Consider the following 21,765-nt stretch of genomic DNA (forward strand, 5'->3'; position numbering starts at 1 on the left):
CAGCGCGTGGCGAGCACTTCCCCCCCCCCCCCCCCCGCCCCAGCCTCGCGCCTTGGGTGCGAGAGTTGCGCATGCGTACGGCGCGCTCCTGCCCCCGGGCCGGGCATTGCAGGAGGCGCGCGGGGCGCCGTGAGGGGGCGGGCCTGCCGGCTTCCCCGCCGTTGTGTGCGCGCGCGCGGCTGTGTGTACCCCCGTGCTGTCGGGGCGTGACATAAAACCGGTCGCTTCCTCTGTGTTAACTGATGGCCGCTGGTACTGAGCAGGCGGTGGAAACACTGAGGGGCGCCTCGGTGAGGCGCCTGGCGGGAAGCAGGCTGGCTTCCTTGTTAAACTTCACTCAGGAGAAGGACTTTGAAAAAAAACACAACAGGTTATTTGTTTTAAAAGGACTAAATACTGCATCTTGTGAGCATCTGATGAGAAGCATGTAGTTTGAGAAGTCCATCTCTTATTCATGGCTATTTAGCCTTTATTATGTTTATCACAATGTTGGGAAGCACAGAAAAAGGCAACATGGTGAAAGCAGCAGGCCTGAGGAAAGACCTGCGAGTACATATGAGTGCAGGACTGTGAGTGCATGTGAGCCTGCGTTTTGCAAGTCCAGGGGAAAAAAAATAAATAATTGATCCCGACTTACTTTTTAATATTGTAAGCAAGTGTCGCGGTTTAGCAGCAGCTCAGCCCCACACAGTCACTCGCTTACTCCCCCACTGGTAGATGGGGGAGAGAATCAGAAGGGTAACGCTGGTGGGTTGGGATAAGAACAGTTTAATAATTAGAATTAAATATATAAATAGATAAAGCACTGGCCACTTTTCCTGTTCAGCAATGTCTAAGGCCAGCTGGATGGCCTTTACCTCTGCAAACTGGCTCGATTCACCTTCTCCTTCAGCAGTTTCTGCTACTTGTTGTGTAGGAGTCCATACAGCAGCCTTCCATCTCCGGTGCTTTCCCACAAGGCGACAGGACCCATCAGTGAACAGGACATATTGCTTCTCATCTTCTGGCAGTTTGTTATACAGTGGGGCTTCTTCAGCACGTGTCACCTCCTCCTCTGGTGATAATCCAAAATCTTTGCCTTCTGGCCAGTCCATGATCACTTCCAAGATTCCTGGGCGACTGGGGTTTCCTACTCGAGCCCGCTGGGTGATCAGTGCAACCCATTTACTCCACGTAGCATCAGTTGCATGGTGTGTAGAGGGGATGTTTCCTTTGAACATCCAGCCCAGCACTGGCAGTTGGGATGCCAGGAGGAGCTGTGCTTCAGTACCAACCACTTCTGAAGCAGCTTGAACCCCTTCATATGCTGCCAATATCTCTTTTTCAGCTGGAGTATAGTGGGCTTCGGACCCTCTGTATCCCCGACTCCAAAACCCCAGGGGTCGACCTCGGGTCTCCCCTGGTACTTTCTGCCAGAGGCTCCAGGCAGGGCCATTCTCCCCGGCTGCGGTGTAGAGCACATTTTTTACATCTTGTCCTGCCCGGACTGGCCCAAGAGCTACTGCATGAACTATTTCTCATTTAATCTGTTCAAAGGCTTGTCGTTGCTCAGGGCCCCATTTGAAATCATTCTTTTTCCGGGTCACTTGATAGAGAGGGCTTACGATCAGACTGTAATTTGGAATATGCATTCTCCAAAAACCCACAATGCCCAAGAAAGCTTGTGTTTCCTTTTTGCTAGTTGGTGGAGACATGGCTGCTATTTTGTTGATCACATCCATTGGAATCTGATGACCTCCATCATGCCATTTGATTACTAAGAACTGGATCTCTTGTGTGGGTCCCTTCACCTTACTTTGTTTTATGGCAAAACCAGCTGTTAGAAGGATTTGGACTATTTTCTTTCCTTTCTCAAAAATTTCTGCTGCTGTGTTGCCCCACACAATGATGTCATCAATGTATTGAAGGTGTTCTGGAGCTTCTCCCTGTTCCAGTACAGTCTGAATCAGTCCATGGCAAACGGTAGGACTGTGTTTCCACCCCTGGGACAGTCGATTCCAGGTGTACTGGACGCCCCTCCATGTCAAAGCAAACTGTGGCCTGCACTCTGCTGCCAGAGAGACTGAGAAGAATGCATTAGCAATGTCAATGGTGGCATACCACTTGGCTGCCTTGGACTCCAGTTCGTATTGAAGTTCTAGCATGTCTGGCACAGCAGCGCTCAGTGGTGGAGTGACTTCATTCAGGCCACGATAGTCTACTGTTAGCCTCCACTCTCCTTCAGACTTCCGCACTGGCCATATGGGACTGTTAAAGGGTGAGTGGGTCTTGCTGATAACTCCTTGGCTCCTCAGTTGGTGAATCAGTTCATGGATGGGGATCAGAGAGTCTCTGTTGGTGCAATATCGCCGCTGGTGCACTGTTGTGGTGGTGATTGGCACCTGTTGTTCTTTGACCTTCAGCAACCCCACAACAGAAGGGTCCTTCGAGAGACTGGGCAAGGTAGACAGCTGTTTAATTTCCTCGTCTCCAAGGCAGCTACACCAAAAGCCCACCTGTACCCTTTTGGGTCCTTGAAATACCCATGAGGTATTCTACCAATGAGGTAGTCTATGCCAAGGATGCACGGAGCCTCTGGGCCAGTCACAATGGGGTGCTTTTGCCACTCAGTCCCAGTTAGGCTCACTTCGGCCTCCAATACAGTTAGCTCTTGGGATCCCCCTGTCACTCCAGCAATGCTAATGGGTTCTGCCCCTATATAGTTTGATGGCATTAAGGTGCACTGTGCGCCGGTGTCCACTAAAGCTTTATACTCCTGTGGGTCGGACGTGCCAGGCCATCGGATCCACACAGTCCAGTAAGCCCGGTTATCCCTTTCCTCCACCTGGCTGGAGGCAGGGTCCCTCTAGTCCTGATCATGGCAGTCACAACTCACTTCCTGTAAATGTGAATCAGGAGTCCCTCTATTACACTTAGAAATAAAATCAGTGCTTCTACTCCTCTGTCTGGGGACTTGCTCACTGGAAACTGGAGCAGCAGCTTTCCTGGAAAAGCCTCCCTGAGTGACTGTTCTTCCTTGCAGTTCATGCACTGCCTGTAGGGTCGAGGTAGGCTTGCCATCCCACCTCCTCATGTCCTCTCCGTGGTCACGCAGGTAGAACCATAGGGTGGCCTGTGGTGTGTATCCCCTCCTTTGAGCCAAAGGACGCTTAGTCCTGACAGCTGAGACACTACTCTGTCGAGGTGGGGAGTAGGATATATCTTCTTTGAGTTGCTGGACCTCTCGGGACAGTTTCTCAACAGCAGAGACGAGCGAGGAAGAGATATTTGTGTCGTAATCCCGGAGTCTATCAATCACCTCCACCACCGTTGGGGTCTCGTCATCTTTCCAAGACATTACTGCCAATGAGTTTGCATGCGAAGATGGTGCACTCCGTACAAACTTCCACCACATGGGTCGTGTGCACTCGGCTTCATCTGGATCTTTGGATGACCGTTGGTCATCCAGGTCACCATAAATCACCTCAAGCACAGCCAATTCCCTTAGATACTGGATGCCTTTCTCCATAGTTGTCCATTTTCCTGGGCGATATGTAACATCTTCTTTAAAGGGATACCTTTCCTTCACTCTGGACAGGAGTCGCCTCCAGAGGCTGAGGGCTTGTGTTTTTTTCCCAATTGCTTTGACAACACGCCCCCTTCCCCAGAAAAGGAGCCCAGTTGTTTGGCTTCTTTTCCCTCTAGTTCCAGGCTACTGGCCCCGTTATCCCAGCATTGGCACAGGCAGGTGACAATGTGCTCACCTGAACGACAGCTGAAATCTTTTCGCATATCTCGCAACTCGCTCAAGGTCAGGGATCGGGTGGTCGCTATTTCATTATGACTTCTTCCTCCTCTCCCCGCGATGGCCCTGCTTTTTCATCATCCCATTCTAGATGAGTTGACATCCGTTTCCAATATTTCGTCTTGTGTACGGGGGCAACTGATACCGGTACGGGTTGATTCTCTGAGCCAGCTCCAGTACTTGTCCTGGGGGTTTGAGTGGCTGCAGTCCTTGTCCTGGGGGTTTGAGTGGCTGCAGTGCCAGTCACTTTGCATTTCAATCCAGAGACCTTCTCTTCCCCTTGGGGGCACTGAATACTGTTGAGCAGGGCTCAGTACACATGGGCCAGGCCCCAGCATGTTGCAGTGATCTGTGTCTCTCTGGAGTTCCCAGCGTAACAACATACTTTCTCCAAATATTCCACTAGTTTTTCAGGATTATGCACTTGTTCGGGGGTGAAACTCCAAACACTGGGGGTGCCCACTGCCCTAGGTATTTGCCCATGCTATCCCACATGCCCTGCCACTCGTAACTATCAAGCCTTGGGGCAGATTTCTGGGTGATATTCTTAAGTTGCTTAGTCAAAACCAAAACAACATGCCCAAAAACTAACAACAAGTGCACCTTAACCACCCAAGGATGTTCAAGATACAAAAAGGTTGTTGTAATAGAGGCAGAGACATCATAGAACAAAGTTGCAAAGGTATTATTCTGTATTTCCTCCATATAAAATCTCTCCGAGGAGGAGGTATAATTGCTAATCCCCTCAACAAGGTAGTATCCAAAGTACAGTAGGTTTCAGCAAAAACCCCAAATACCAGATAAAGCTGAAAACGAGTGTTTGTATAACAAATCCTGTGGGCAAAACATTACTAGTCACAGCAGAACACAGCAGACTAAACAAACCAACACCAATCTTTAACACCAACTGTAAAAAGGACACTATGTTGCTCTGACCAGGAGCTGTTGTTATCTCCAACCCTTGAGTCCCTGTTTGGGCGCCGAAACGACTGTCCCGGTGGAGCGTGCGGGAAGCTGGAAAGGTAGCTGACCCCCACAGTGAGGAGAATTAACCCCTTTCTCAGCCAAAACCAGCACAGCAAGCTAGCTAGAAATACTATAGGGTTTTTACATCATTAATAACTGCCTTTTCAGGTATTGATTTTCACAGATGGTACTTCTGCACTGAACACTTCATTTACAGACATTTTTCTCATTACTCACCTTGTGCCTGTTCTTTCCCTGGGAGAATGGCCTCTCACTGTGGGGAGAGATTGAAGCAGCAGCTTTTACCTGTTAGTGCAGCACACTTCTACCATGTTTTGCTAATACAATCTTAGGAAAGGAGAGTAGCTAAAGGCATTCTGATATGCCAGAAGGCTGTGTTGCCATTCAAAGAGACCTCGACAGGCTGGAGAGCTCTGCCAAGGGGAACCTCATTAAATTCATCAAAACCAGGTGCAAGGTCCTGCACGTGGGGAGGACCCAACCACACACGCCAGTACAGGCTGGGGGCTGAACTACTACTGGAAAGTGTCTCTGTTGAGAAGGACCTGGGAGTGCTGGTGAACGGCAAGGTGACCATGAGCCAGCAACGTGCCCTTGTGGGCAAGAAGGCCAACAGTGTCCCAGGGTACATTAAAAGGAGTGTGGCCAGCAGGTCGAGGGAGGTTATCCTCCCCCTCTACTCTGCCCTAATGAGGCCACATCTGCAGTACTGTGTCCAGTCCTGGCCTCCCCAGTTCAAGAAGGACAGGGAACTGCTTGAGCAAGTCCAGCGGAGAGCTACAGAGATGATCAGGGGACTGGAGCATCTCCACTATGAGGAAAGGCTGAGAGACATGGGTTTGTTCAGCCTGGGGAAGAGAAGACTGAGGGGGGATCTCATCAATACTTATCGATATCTAAAGGGTGAGTGTCAGGACAATGGGACTAGACTTTTTTCAGTAGTGCCCAATGAGAGGACAAGGGGCAGTGGGCACAAGATGGAACACAGGAAGTTCCACCTGCATATGAGGAAATCTTTCCTGTGAGGGTGCCAGAGCAGTGGAACAGGCTGCCCAGAGAGGTTGTGGAGTCCCCTTCTCTGGAACTGTTCAAAACCCACCTGGTCGCTGTCCTGTGCCCCCTGCTCTGGGTGTGCCTGCTCAGGCAGGGGGGTTGGACAAGATGATCTCCAGAGGTCCCTTCCAACCCCTGCCATTCTGTGATTCTGTGATCTATCCCTCCCTAATCTTGTATAACAATACAAAAGCTCCATCCAGTCTTTACTGATGGGTAGGAGGTCTATCTACTGATTAGCTTAGCCTTGAAGGAAACTACCAGAAACCAGGTTACCAGGAGAGTAATTAAACATAACTAATTCCCTTGCTAGCCAGAAAATGCCTCATTCTGTGTAACCATTAACTTTTGGATTGTACAAAGCAGTAGATAGTATGAGATCCTGGAGACCAAAAGGATATGAGAGGTTTTGAAAATTTACAGCTCAGCTCTGAACGGTATCTGTTTTATAACTTATTTGACCATTGAGCTGCACCTCTATGATTCTGTGCTTCACATATTATCTGTTTATATTGAAATGTTTTGATCTTTGGAAAACAGACCAACCTCAAACACTAAGGCAAGCTTGAATACGGAGCAGTGTTTTACTCTGAGGCCATGCAATTATCATGTTACGGTCTTTTGAATTAATGCCCACAGCAAGCATAAAATATGAAATATATATTTAAAAATTAAATTCAAAACAGTAGAATCTTGATCTTGATCTTGAAGTAGATCTTGATGTTCTGGAAGCAGAGCCGAGGCACGGAGCATGAAGTGATTCCTCCAGGGTCCCCAGAAGAAAGTCTCTGACAGAGTAGCTGAAGGGAACACAGGTTGTCTGACACACCATTGTCTAAAACAGTTTAAACTTTCCATAACACAAAAAGTAGAGTTTCTGGAATGTTACTTACAGTTTGCATCTTACTTTGTAAATGGGCCTACTTACAAAACATTCCACGGACACTACTTAACCTTCCCCCCCCAGCTACACCTTTTGATTTGAACATACACCTGGTACACAAGTACAAGATGAAAGTATCTGTCAAATGACACTTTACATATTTTGAAATATATTCTCAGTTTGTGACATATGACATGTCTTCATGCCCCATCTTCAATGACTTCAGCACAATATACTCAGTGCATTAGGAGACAGATTCGTTCATACAGAATTAAATTAATAAAGATGGGCATTTTAGCCTGGTATTCTTACAGGATACAAGTATGGAGCAGGGGTGAATTCCCACTGTAATAACTTTTTAAGCCCTTGGCTGACCACAACCAGCTTTGTTTTGGGCACAGAGTACTTAAAAATTCCTTACAGAAACGGACACCTCAGCAATGCCTGCAGCAAGGAAAACGCTTCAGACTAATGCCCGTTTTAGACACCAAGGAGTTACAAATACATGAGGTAAATTTCAATACACAAATCTGCAGAAAACCAGGCATCCTTAGCTCTACATTCTTCAAGTTATACAGCAGACTATGTAATAAAATCATGTATTCTGTGTTACAGATCAATGTAACTGGAAAAATTTCTGTGTAAACACTAAATTATTCCTGAGTCGTTAACACCAACTGCAAAACTGGCAGTGCATGACTGTCCCAGAAGTTTTACTTAAGAAGGTCTCCAAATGTAGCTTTTTTTCATACCAAAGAACGTATATATTACTTCTAATGCAGTTAAATCTAGGACAACTGTTCATTTCTACTTCTTATTGAAGTCTGAGTAATGCCTTCTTGTGATCATTTAATTAATGACCAGTTATATAATTAACTAATCCAATCATTTACATTCCCTAGACTTTCTTTATATGCCCCTGAGTACTACTGATACCTGAAAACGATAGTGTTATCTTCCCATTGAAAATAATGCTATCAGTGTTAGTTACATTGGCAGAGGAGGGGGTAAACAGACCATCAGGGTGACGTTTCACAAAACAAAGTCCTCAGATTTTGAGCCCAGCTGACCACAGCTGTTAATCCTGATTATTCAGAGAAAACTCCAGACTAACGCTTAGAGAACATGTCACTTGTGCAACAAGTCAGAATCTTACAAGGCAGGCAGACAAACACCCTAGCAGGTGTAGTCTGATCGAATTTCTGATCCCAGAGTCTATCAATGTGTGCTTGCATTTTTATTGCAACATATGTACCCTCATTAAAGATTAAATAGTTGAGTCATATAATTTGCTTCATAAATTACAAAATAAAGGAGGATGCTTCAGAAAAAGTAAAAGAAATGCAGTTATTCTTATGAATGCAAATTGTTGAAACTGAGAAGGGGCAAGCTTCCATGTCCACACTTCTGTTAGAATATGTTTTAATTAACAGAAATTTACTCTTCTACTTTTCTTCTCAGTCTTTGTTTATGCAAAGCACACTACACCATCCCTGAAGTGGACTAACACAACTGACTTCAACATTTTAGAAGCAATTTGAATGTGCTCAAACAGCTGCAGACACATCGTTTTGTATGAATAACTTCATAGTGTTTGTGAAAGATTACTTAGGCATCTGAACTCCACTTTTTAGACAGACAACTGCTGTAGAACAGGCGAAGTATGCTTTTTCTATGTCTCTGCCAGTGTGCCCCAGTGGTGGGTCCTCTAAAGCCCAGCTAGGGAAAAGAGGATGCTCTTCCCTCCCTGGGCATGTTGTACAGGCTGTCAGTAGCACTGAAAGCAATATCAAGTGTGCTGAAGGTTTTCCCTGTATTCATTCAACAGAGACATTACCAAACTGCTAATGTCATAAGGTTTGCCAAAACTAATTCAGAAGTCACTAAAGATCATGGCATAAAAGCCCGAGTAAGAAGATTTAGGAAGAGATAAAAACACCTCCAGAACACAAAATAAGCCATTTAAACTATCCCATCCAGGCAGATTTTGCCAGGAACTCAGAACCTCAGCAGCAGATATCTGCATATGAATCCTTATATTAGGAATTGTTAGTTTTCCCTCCTTTTGAAAATTATTACTGCTCTAATACGCAAGAGTTTCCAGCTCTGCATCCCTTGTATATCTAAATTAATCACTGGGATTTGTTACAAATAAATAAATAAATATATTAAAAAATAAATAAAAGTCATCTGAAAAACATAGAAGAACAGGTTGCTCCACAAAAAGCAAAATTACTGATGTCTAGTTTCATATGGAATTGGGTCACATACTTACATCCCTCCTCAGGCCTCAGTAATCCCAGGTATCCATCCTTCTATTGTTCTTCTTCCTCCTCCCTCCCAGCTAATGCTGCAGCTTGGAAGGTGCCACTCAACTCCACAAACGTCACAGGAAATACCAAGCTTACCCTAAAACTTCTTCCTCAGAGGATAACTTCCTCAGAGCCCTGTCACTCAACAAGTGCCAGTTTTCATGAAGAACTTAAATTGTCTTCGAGCTTTCTACCTCCTGTCCAGTTTTTCTGAAAACTAGCAGTGGGCTCGAAGTGGGCCTGACAGATAGATGGACGGAGTACGCAACTGTTTAAATCTTGTTTCCTTAGGAAAGGGGGCTTGAAATTCTGCAGCATGGAAGGAACTGTCTGTAGGAAGTTCTAACTGGGACACAAAATAAGACAACTAGTTAGAAGAAAATTAAAGCTGTAAGAAAATTGTTTATTGTTCAGTCATAGAAATTGTTGCTCTGGCTGTCATAAAATGACAAACTTTACATTTTTAAAACCAAGTTAATATATTATGTATTAGCATCCCTTCAGTCTTGAGAAACAATGAATTTTAGTGCAATGGGACTAAATAGAATAAATAAAGGATTACAATCTCAAGAGTAAGAATTGATATCATAAATATGTCTGCATGTGCATGTATTTATGAGTCCTCTGCTACCACAGTATCCGAACTCTACAAAATAGCTGAACATCTCTTTTCCTCCTCAGCTTTTAGGAGCCATTGCTTCATGGTTTAAGAGTGCATGCGCATAAGCATGTGTGTTTGTGTATACACTTGTGTGTATACGTAAAAGAGAGCTGGCTTATTTGTGAGCTTCCATAAGTCTTGTTCCTCATGCTGTGGGAGCAAGTGACGAAGTTTAAGTTTGTGTCTGCAGAAGTTCTGTTGTGCCTGCTGTGGAGTGCTCCTTCATTTGCCAAGGATTTTACAGCTGTAGTAGCATTTAGAGGGATATTGTGACACTCAGGTGCTTAAATCCTATTTCACGGAAGGCTTTGATTATCAGGAGAGACTTTGAAATCAAACTCTGCATTCAGCGCCTAGCCAGCTGAACTCCAGGGCAAAGTTATCACCCATGACCTGTTGCTAAATAGGCAGGGCTGCTGTGTTTTACCACTGAAGTTTTTATAACATGGAGCTTTGTTCCTGAGTATGTGTTGCAGCAATGAAATATGAAGGTCAGTGATGCAAATATTGTTGTGGTCAGGAGTGAGGCTGATAGAAAAGAACACAATGTACAGCTGGTGGCGGAAAGAACATTTTTGTTATCGGCAGACTGAAAAGTCAAAGAGAAGACCAGTGCCCCACTGTTTGACACATCTGCTCTGTTGTGAAGCACTCCCCTTTTCCTAAAGGCAAAAATTGAGTCCCACTTAAACTCACTGTCATCCAGATGCTAAATCAATGTCAGACAAGTGCTAATTTTGGCAGGCTATTTAGGACTTGGTGTAATCCAGATGCTAATTCAGCTTCATCTGGATGCTAATCTTGACAGGTGCACTGAGAACTCAGGAAGAAGCTGCTATTCTTCCAACTTCATACGTTATGTTCAGACTGGAAAACAAAATTGTAATTTGACTCTTCAGGTGTGATGCAGCTTTTAAGACTGAGAAATTGTTACAAGTACCTTAAATAAAATTATTTCAGATGTTTCAGACCATGTTTCAGCTCTGAGGTTGACAAAGAAATAATATTTGGTAAACAACAATATACAAGGAAGCAGAGAACTGCAGCAGAACCATTACAGACACATTTTCTTTATCTTTTGACAGAATGAATAGAAAACACAGAGCATAAATGGTGTCTGTACTGTGCACAGGCTTATGAATGATCTGGTAAGTCTTAATTCACAGGTGGCATTAAAGAGAACTGATTTTTCTAATTCTTCATGAGAATGGTTCCGTAGAAGGCAGCAGTTTGTGGAATCACTTTTACAGAGTGACTGGGTCCTTGGCACTGTTGGGATTATTGCACACATTAGGATGAATAACATTCATCTATTTCATGGAATGATGCTGTTTGGGGATAGCTACAGCTAAGGCAGAAGTAATCTCATATTTCAGACAAATTTTTATGCAGATACCCACTTATTTGCATATATCAAATGGACAATTAACAGTGTAAGTGCTTGTTTTGTGCAACTCAAAAGGTTTTCATGAATGCAAGCAGATACACTTTTAGATCTTAAAAGCTCCTACACCCCCTAGAACTGGCTGGCAATGGTGAATTCTCCTGGTGCTTATGGCTATAAAGGCAGTTTGTGGTTCTTTGCCCTTTAACAAAATTCTACAGTCAGTCAGTATACAACTCCAGGTGTCTTCAAAACAAAAAAACCCCACATTGTTATGAAGGCTGGTTTCTATAGGCCTTGGTCATGCTAAATTGCCACTCCCAGTTCCACTTGTATGTACTTACAAACAGGATGCTGAATGTTTCCACACCATTTTAAATGAATGTTTTCAGTGAAACCCGATTTAAATCTTTCCAAATGTAGCTTTTAAATAATAGATGAAAAGTAAGAAATATCTCTTCATGTTTATTATTAGCTCATGGTTATGTGGTTTTATCCATCAATATGATGAAAAAACATTTATTCCCTATAAAATTCCTTTATTTTGTAATGCATCTAAATATAATTAATTCTAAAACCTGAAGCCTTTGTAACACTTCTTGAATATTGGAAGCCATTGTGTCATTCCCATCTTAGTGCAAAGCAGGCCAACTAGAATCCTCAAAAGTATATCTTATGTCTCAACATATTAAACTTAAGGTGTCCCTAAAATTAATCCTTGCTTAAAAGTTATAAAGTGAAATTCATCTGATTTCCCCCCTCCAGGGACTGATGCATCAGCTTAGACATTTTGGGAAGATGAGTTACCAGCTGTGCTGTTGTATCCTCTGGTAGGTGTCATGAGCAGACTACGGACCGCTTGCGGTTCCATCTAGAATGATCTGAAAAAGAATTTTAAAAATTCTTTCTTATTTGAGTGTATTCATATTTTGAAACAACCCAGCATTGCATAATACCAAAGCAGTAGGTTAAAGTTTGGGTATGATCAGTTCCTGGTTTAGGTAAATATCTAACTAGATAACACAGGGTTATTCACAAATATTTGAGCATGTGAATAGTGAATGAAGCCTGTGGCCCCCCATGTCAATAAAGACAAGCACATAAGCACTAAGGATTCAGATGTCTTAGATAGGACAATGTGTCTGGGATGCAAATTATCTCACTCTATTTGGGGAAGACTGTCTTAACGCTTTACAACAGATGCTCAGTAAACTGTGAGAACTCTAACATATCTTCAAATAACTCATTGATCATGGTAAAGTACCCAGGGGTGCTTTTTGTACATAATCTCTATGACTTCGACTCATCTGCAGAAAGTAGATATAGCTGACTAATGCCAGACTCATCGATATCACTATCTCAGTATCTGCTTAAAAATTGCTGCTACCATCTGGCCACTGCTAAATACTTACCAAAAGTTTTAAACCTCTTACAGGTGAAATGAAAGGCCTGATTATTTCTGGTTTCATTAAATCTGGTTTCCCCCCATCTCTTTCCTGATATGTTAGCATTTAAAGCCAATCAGAGAGTTGTCTTTTCACCTCTGCTTTAGATGGTACTAATATCTACTGGAAAGAATACAGAAACTTGGACTCCAACAAAGAAGATAATCTTTAATTTTCCTCAATTTTAATTACTATCAGGTGTGTGTGTGTGTTAGATTTATGATTTGGAGTCCTTAACAATTGGTAAGAATTTAAATTAAATTGACAAGAAATGTCAAACAAAGCAGTTTTTCAAGAGTTCCTATGGTGTTGCTGAACAGTATTTCCCTTAAGAACTTTGGAAGTATTTTACTTAAAAATAGAAAAAGATCTCATAACATTTTATATCTTGATGAACACCAGGAGATTCCAGAGTTCTAATGAGGCCAACATGGGAGGTATGTGTATAGTGGACTAGAAAATGTATCTAAAATAAATCAGAGGTTGCCCTTCTGTGATATGACACTGTCTGGCTCTCAACACCAGTAGCCTCCAAAATCCATGCAATTCCTGGTGGACCCATATGGGATACACTCTGTCTTCACACACTATGGTTTTCTCTTAAGGTCTATGGCTACATATGGAGAGGCTTCTTGGGACTTTCCTAGCCCTAGACTCCAGCACCTTTGAATTTACCCTAATGGCTTCTAAAAGAAAATTCCATGCCAGGCAAGGGAGGAGAGCTCGATCAAAAGAGAGGATCCCTCAATCAGGATGAAGTTAGGAGAAGATTTAAGAGAGTTATTGTTGAGGTGCAGTATAAGAAATAATGCATTCGCCTAGTGACACTGTCATCCTTGTCCCTCACATGTACTTTTCCAGCTTCTCTGTTCCCCCTCAGGGACAAAAATAAACAAATTCCTACAAAATCAGAAAAGGGAAAAGGATGGAAATCATAGGAGTCATCCTAACTATAGCCCCATGCTATTCTACTACTGTGACTGACATTCCATACTCCCCTGTGAAAGAAATGCCTTGTGCCTTTGAGGAATAACAGTTCTTTCTAAATACTAATGGGGTTACAACACTTTAAGGACCTTCTGCTATTTCTGATGACCATGATGGAAACAGCGCCTGTTTCTTAATGTAAACAAAATGCATTCTTTTGGAGGAAGGGCAGAATATCCTTATGGCTATGAAGAAAACTTGCAAAAATATCTTAGAAGTATCAGAAGCAAGGAGTAACATTTTCAGAGACATCTTGGTCACTTATGGATGTAAGTAGTGACTTCAGATCACCTGCTACCACTGGCAAGCTTAGGTGTTGGGGGTCTAACAGATCCATGTTCTGGCAGGATGATTTTTTGAGACTGACATAGGTACCTTGTTTGTTTGTGCCACCAGTGGAAAGAGGTGGGCACCCTGCAAGAGTTGTACAGTGTCTACATTAGAGAACTGTCTATCCAATAATTATATATGGAGTTTATGCATATTAGTAGTGCAACTCAGTACTCCCACATGCTGAATTTGTAACTGCCTGTAGTTAAAAAACAGGAGTCAGAAGACTTTGCAGATACCTGACACTAGTCTGCCAACACACAGGAAAGCCCCAAATCGATGGTTGAGGTCTATTAGCAAAGCAGGAGGAGGTAGTGGCGACAGTTCAACATGAAGTTACTCGTTGCAGAACACGCCCCGGACACAGACCTGTAGGGTCCTAGGTCCTCTTTATCCGCAGGGTTCAGGTACAGTTCGTCACCTACCTGGAGGCTATGCTCCCTTACTAGGCTTACTATATGCCTGACTAAGGAACTCTCTGGTCTGTTTCTTGAAGCAGATCCACCACACAGCAAATAATGTAAGGTTTAGAAGTCCAAGGAGAGGAAGAACGAAAGGGGACCATCATGCAACTGCCTGAGGCCAGCAGCATGTCCCTCAGAAGGGAGCACTCTTGGTCCAATCATTCACACATTACCATATCAGCATTTTTCATTGTTTCATTTGTTAAATTGTCTAGTGAGAAAATTTTTCAAATGTGTAATATAGAAATCTGCTACCTTTCCTTAGCTACATATTAAAAAGACAACTGGAGGCAAACATAGCAGAGAAATTAATTAGCAATGAAAGAAACAGAAGAAGAGATTTGCTTGTCTTTGGTCAGCCTAGAGGTTTGCTGTCTAGTCTAAATTAATCCTCAGTTCACTTCGTAGTCAGTGGAAAAGATAAATACTTCCTAGAGAGTTATTGATCCCATCCACTCTAAAAATCTGTTTAAAGATTAATTGTTGTGTTTCTCTCCACTTAGATTTACAGAGCAATTTGTTGGTAAAAATATCCAAGCAGTAACTGGTGAAATATGATCTGATAAAAATATCAGGTACAGCAACTTATTAATTTCATAAAGTCCATAAAAATATATCTACTTGAAAGTAAAGCAATAAAATAAAAAATTAAAAAAATATTGGAATAAAAGTCTATACTGAATTTGTAAAATGGTAGAAATATCTCTACTACCTTATACACTGTCCTTATATGGCATTAACCTCCTGTGGATGTTATAGTGAAGGATTCTGTGTAAAAACTTGTTACAAAGATGTCTTGCAAACATATAGAATCACTTTATGTTCATAACACTTCACTTATGACATGACCATATCTGTTGTCTTCTACAGTCTCTAGAACTAAAGGTAATTCTCATCTGTTTTACATGTCATTTATAGTCTCATGAAATATATAGCATTATCTAGGGAAGTGTGTTACTTCAGTTAAACAAGAAGGAAATTGCCTATATTTAAAAAAAAAAGGAACTATCAGGTTTTTTTGAGACAAACCAGGTAGAACAGAGCAAAATAAAATGCAGGTACACTTTCTAATTCCATTTCTTGTAATGAAACAGTCACTGAGAACTTAAACTTCTTAACATTTATAGTAGTCTTACGGAGAGGTAATCGCTGAAACTGAGTTACATCAATAAAAATAAGTAAAGAAGTTATTTTCTCATATTGAAGTGGAACTTCCTGTGTTCCATCTTGTGCCCATTGCCCCTTGTCCTCTCATTGGGCACTACTGAAAAAAGTCTAGTCCCATCGTCCTGACACTCACCCTTTAGATATCGATAAGTATTGATGAGATCCCCCCTCAGTCTTCTCTTCCCCAGGCTGAACAAACCCATGTCTCTCAGCCTTTCCTCATAGTGGAGATGCTCCAGTCTCCTGATCATCTCTGTAGCTCTCCACTGGACTTGCTCAAGCAGTTCCCTGTCCTTCTTGAACTGGGGAGGCCAGGACTGGACACAGTACTGCAGATGTGGCCTCATTAGGGCAGAGTAGAGGGGGAGGATAACCTCCCTCGACCTGCTGGCCACACTCCTTTTAATGTACCCTGGGACACTGTTGGCCTTCTTGCCCACAAGGGCACGTTGCTGGCTCATGGTCACCTTGCCGTTCACCAGCACTCCCAGGTCCTTCTCAACAGAGACACTTTCCAGTAGTAGTTCAGCCCCCAGCCTGTACTGGTGCATTATAAGATGTTCTTATTCATGCACATCCTTCAATGAAAATGTAAGCATGAAAATTAAAGCTTTAAACAAATACTCTTAAATATGCAGGATCTGATCTCTTGCATCCAAATGGACACTTCTATGCTGATATTTAAAATCTGACCTCACCTGGTTCAAAACCCATGAGGCATATTTTTCTTCCCGTTTTGGAAATGGGATCTCCAGGAACAGGCATATCTTAGATGTGAATGTCTGCATGTAAAGCGGGACTTGGGTACCAGTAACTGAAATCTACACAAAATTACAACATCATGGGTCTGAGAGTTAATAGAAGAGATAAAGATAAGCAGGAAATGCTGGAAGTATCAAAAGAGCACTTGAAAGGGATTGCTAGAACTGTTTTCAGGAACTGGACATGAATGAAAGACAGATATGTAAACTAAAGTTTCAGGAAAAGCAGCACCTGACACTCATATCTCAGAATCTGTTTGCTGACTGCCATCTGAATATTTTTATCAGAAGTCTCCGTGAATCAAAACAAATATTTAATTTGTAAATCTGTGCTCCTACATTGCCTTGACATTCTATTTTCCCTCTTTTTTTTCCCCCTAAAAGAACAAAGAGTCCTTATCACCAATAACTCTGGAAAGGAATCAAGCTCCATCTGGAGTTTTCAGGTTACCAGAAACTCTCTGGAAAGTCAATAGAGACTATTTAGAAATTACAGAGGGAATGCTTGATTTTTCTGGGAGCAATCCAGGGAGTTCTCAGAGCTAACAATTTTCACATTTCCTAAACATAAAAAATGTATTTGTGAGAAAATTTTGTATAAGAGCATCATGCTTTGTTTAGAGCACTGAATGCTACTGAAATGTGGTTAAACATCAATTAATAATTGGAATCAGCACTGTAAACTGCCATTGTTTTGCCCAAAGGGGAAAAAACACTCGCCTCCTTAAGCAAACTGTGACTCACAGCTGCTGCTCGTACATGACTTGATCCTTGTTGAATAGTTGTTAAAAGGAAAAAGGAAGAGTTTCTAATATAAGGACAGTATGTTACTCAGTTGAAGAGGGAAACTAATGCTAGGAGCTACAACTCAAACACACCTGCTCTAGTCCTTCTATGAGAAAATCAAAGGTAAGTGGCATCTCCTGTATCCACTGTAGCCATTTGGCACAAGAAATTTGACTTGTCTTTTGCCAAGACAGAAGAGTTTGTATTGAGTTCGCTTATTAATCTGTAAATCAATAGAAAATACACAGTTCAGTGGGTGAAACACTACACTGAAAGCTAAACTTCCAATAAAATAAATTTTAACCAGCTAGGTGATTTCAGGGGGCAAGACCTTACCTGCCAATTGTGATACAAGCTTTTAAGTCTGACATCTGTTTCTGCCTTGCTTTCTGCAAATGTGACCCCAGCCTTGTTGGAGCTCTATTAACAACTTATAGAGTAAGATTAAGTCAGCAGCTTGCCCCTTTTATCTTGTTTTAGTTGCATGCTTCACTTTGAGGAGCCTACATTTTTGTTAGGTTGAAGAAAACTAGCACAACTTGTGTGTAAATCTTGACCTGCAAATTTCCTAGTGAGCTAGTTGTTACAGCTGATCAAGAATCAGTGTTTTAAATTAAGTTAATCACTGTGTAATAAATATCTTGGTAAATGCATTATGCTTGAAGCCATCAGTTAACTACCTAAATGCTGATGTGAATGGACTCAACTTTCACTTACTCAGGTAACAACTAGTATCTCAATACCTCTAGTCATTTCTACTTAAATATATTGAACAAACCTTTAGGTAAAGCTTGACAGTATTAAAATTTCTTAACCTTCAGCCTTTTGTCAAAAGAGTATTCCACTGCTATAAAGATGTGTAGATACTTCTTCTGGCAAAACCTTTCGTTTTAACATTAGTAAGTCAAAATGCTAAAAGAAATTACCCTTTTCTACCTGAAAAGGGTTATCTGTAACAGATGAAAGTTATAGTCAGCATGGGATAATAATAATTTTAAAAAGTACAATATTGATTGCTTACAAGAAAATACCCTGAAAGGATTACAGCATTCCCAGGAAATTTTCTGCTTACCAGATCCACCGCTGCTCACTTGAGTTATTTCTTCATCATCATCTTCATCTTCACTATCACAGTTTAATGGCTGAAAAGACATTTCTGACTCTGTGTCTACCTGATTGGCATCTGGCTCTTGCTCAGCAAAGCTTCTCAATGCCACAAGGCGGTGATGGATTGCTGCATACAAGTATCCAGTGTCTTTTGAGCTTGCCTGCAGAACATAAAAAAGATACAGTCCAAACTAACCAAGAAAAATCTCTACTTTTCACAGAGAAGCTGACTGAGAAATTTTTAACCATAGTGAAAGTGCTGTGTTTTGACCTTTTTAATCAAAACAATCCATTTAAGCTTCATACTTAATTTATTTCAGAAAATAAATTTAAGTGCAAATAATGTCAAGTTTCTTTAAGTGGTCTGAGTTTTATAATATGTAGGTGTTGATTATTTTCTCTATAATTACAAGAGGCATAAGGTTAAAAATTATTATTTCCCCTGAAGAATGGCTCAGTTTGTAATGAGTACTTGATATTCCAGACCCTTCCTGAATATGATTGTGGAAGTAATAAATGTGATTATAAAATTTAAAGATACCACGAATTCTGCTGATATTGTTGAACACAAGTTGAGAATCATCAAGAAGGGTACTGAGAACTAGACAAGGCAGCATTTTGCCAGTACATCGAATCTTTGAGCAGCTGTGTCCTGAGTACTGTGTTCCGATCTGGTCACCACATCTCACAGATATAGTAGAATTTAGGTAAAGAGAAGGGCACCAAAATGATTTGAGGGTGTGGTGCAGCTCCTTATGAAGAGTTGAGACTCTTCAGTATGAAAAGAAGGGGGTATAACTAAGGTTTTCAAAATTATAAAAGTGGTGGATAAACTGAATATGGTATGGCTGTTCATCAGACCACAAAATAAATGCACTAGGGTACACTTAATGAAAGCAGCAGGGATCAGCACAAAAGAATGCTTCTTTACAGAGTGAATAAGAACTTCTAGAATTTGCTACCTCAGGAGAGAATGGTGACAGACAGTATAAACTAAAAAACAGACCAAAAATTTAGTAATAAAAGTGTAAGAAAGGAATTAGAAAAATTCAGGGACAATCATTTCATAAAATAGACAGCAAAGAAATGAAGTAGGTATGCATGCTCGCACATGCCTAATACAACACATGGATGCTGGTGGCTGATGAGGTGAACAGACCATACAAAGAGGCCATGCTTGCTTGTGCTTCCTAAAGGCACTGCATTTGGGCACTGTCAGAAGTGCCAGAGAATACTTCTTATGAAGCAAATTGTCTGCCGGAGGATGACTGAATGCATATGGTCTTCTGTAGCCCAGTTCTCCACTTCTGTGTATCATGTGGAGTAATTTCTATCTGTATCACTTGGCAATAGGAAGAAATACGTCTTGTTTGGATTTGAATGACATGTTTCAGTGTGTACAGGCGGAAAAGCTATGTGAATTGGGAAGGAGTGGTAGATCAGGATCACCTTCTGTGCTAACCAGGCTTGCAGCAGCAAACAATTCTCTTTCTACAGCCAGGCAAAGAAGAAAGCAATTCAGAGTTGTTCAGGTGTCTCAACTACACATGCAATTATCAGCGGACAAATCCAAGCTCTCAAGGTAACGCAGCTTTTCAGGAAATGCAGTCATAAATACCAGAAAGGCAGCTATTCAGCCTGATCATTTCTGTCTGTAGCTTTCTACTTATTCAATCAAAAGCCAGAGTGCCTCTGTCACTTTAATCTAATATGAACTCTATCTTCTACAAAGAGGGGTGGACTCACCTCCATACATACTCTGAATATTCATTTCTAGCCTCTCCATTGTGCCAGTACCACCATTATGGTGATCACAAGGGAATAAAATAGAGCTAGAAAACTAACTTAGCAAAAATGAGCAAACCCACCCAGGTCAGTTTTCTGATCTGCCTCACCCATAGCAGTACAAAATCCAATGCCACCAAAGGCGAGGAGGGAGAAACAAACATGGTGGGAGGGGTGGGGTCAGCCCTCTGCGCAAACCTGGGTGAGTACTACAGGACCAACCTAATGGAGTCTTGTGGACTGCCTCCTTTGTAGTCAGCATCATGTGACTCTTCTCCCTCACTCATGAGAAGCCCTTTGGATAATATCCCTGAACCAAATGTAACAATCATTCATGTGACATGGGAAAAACGAATCTAAATGGCAGTTAAAAATATCTGCTGGTGCCTTGGAGGAGTGGGCTCCACTGACTACTAGACCAGCCTGATTTACATGCCAAGGCTTTGGTAGTGCCTTCCAGTGCTCACACATTGACGAATTTGCCTTCCACATTCAAGAGCCTCAGTGTTTGGCTGGATACCAGCTACAGGGATGGATACCAGCTGCCTCAGTGATGACTGTAGAAGCAGCTTCCTGCAACTGCTGCCATACATGTACAGCTGTCATGTATCTTGGTTTCCTAATACAGGTCTTTTTTTCCTGTCCAGAAACATCAGGACAGAATTTAAGGAATGTTTACATCTATATATGCTAGAAAAACTGCAGCACATCTGGAAATATAGGGCATTTCTAATTCTCACATGCAGACCAGCTGTGCAGCACAGCCATAGGTAAGTCAATCACTGTTTGGATGCGACACACTTACAGTGCCTGCATATTCAGTGTGTGGTGGTTTGCTTGTGTACGACATGACAGTTCCTGGAAGTGGTGACTTATTTTTCTTGCCCAGCAGGCTGAACCCTTCCCAGAAAGGTCTAATAGGGGAACTGGAGACATCCTTAAGCTCACGCGGTTGCTCTTACTTCCCAAACTAGGACATATGTGCTATTTATGTGCAAATAAGTCCACCACATTTCCATCCTCAACTTATCAGCCCTTGATAGAGAAAACCAGGATTCCCAAGACTATTGTCTTACATAAGGTGACATCGCAAAATCTGCGTTCTCCTCAGCTGAGAAATGGAGGTCCTACACTGGATGGATTTTTGCAAGCACTGTGTGAAGAACCATGGCAGAAAGCCGCTGCCTTGTACCAAAGTAACTTATGAATATGTAACTACCTGTGTAGAAATTCTTACAGTGTTCCTTCTGTAGGAAAGAGTAATTGCTGTGTATGACTCTGGAACGATACCTATTCCATCAGTGGTATGTGAACACAAAGTCTGGAAATGTCTGTCCTAAGGCCATAACCCTTCTTCACACCTTTTTTGTTTTTTAATACCAAGGGATAGCACTTCTAACTCATTTCATCATAAAAGCCATGTAACAGCTAAGCTAAGTATAGCCAGAGAGATCATAAAAGGCCATTTGCTAAAACCAAAGCCTCAGCAAGTCTTCTTCAGAATCCTAGGTGAAATAGGGATTTGGGTGGGGTTTTTATCTCTTGCTTACCTGAATTAGAAATACTTGAACAGAGTGGTCCTTTTGGTCTGTTGCAGTGAAGCACAGGCTCTTTCTGTTTGCTCTTTTTACAATCATTTGATCCCAGAGTCGGGTGTTGAGAAGCAGTCTCAAGCTGCCTTGATTTCGCATAACTAAAATCAGAAGGTTTATATGATAAGTCATTGGAACCATCTTCATTTTTACTGCAACCATTTTTGCTACCACTTACATACAACCAATATTTTCATGAATTACTTTTTCTAATTTGGTCTAAAACCTGACAGGGTGAGATTTTTTTTTAAATTATGTTTTTAAATACTGAAATATA

At 41.9% G+C, this 21,765-nt stretch overlaps 1 protein-coding gene across 4 annotated transcripts in view; it reads right to left on the minus strand.

Annotated features, from left to right (window-relative positions):
- Window positions 1–6,384: 6,384 nt before the first annotated feature.
- The window catches only part of RANBP3L (RAN binding protein 3 like), a 37,973-nt gene continuing 22,592 nt past the window's right edge, over window positions 6,385–21,765 (minus strand). Inside the window, exons 13-16 of one of the 4 annotated variants that reach the window (XM_064437989.1) lie at window positions 21,447–21,589; window positions 18,077–18,272; window positions 11,872–11,945; window positions 6,385–6,624 (exon numbers count right to left, since the gene is read on the minus strand). In XM_064437989.1, coding sequence (XP_064294059.1) covers window positions 11,902–11,945; window positions 18,077–18,272; window positions 21,447–21,589 — 383 coding nt within the window. In that variant the 3' untranslated portion in view covers window positions 6,385–6,624; window positions 11,872–11,901. Of the gene's footprint in view, window positions 6,625–6,656; window positions 11,946–18,076; window positions 18,273–21,446; window positions 21,590–21,765 lie in introns of those variants that run through there. The other 3 variants (XM_064437987.1, XM_064437986.1, XM_064437990.1) reach the window with 3 other exon arrangements.

The sequence above is a fragment of the Phalacrocorax carbo genome, chromosome Z (assembly GCF_963921805.1).
Source record: "Phalacrocorax carbo chromosome Z, bPhaCar2.1, whole genome shotgun sequence".
Classification (NCBI taxonomy): domain Eukaryota; kingdom Metazoa; phylum Chordata; class Aves; order Suliformes; family Phalacrocoracidae; genus Phalacrocorax; species Phalacrocorax carbo.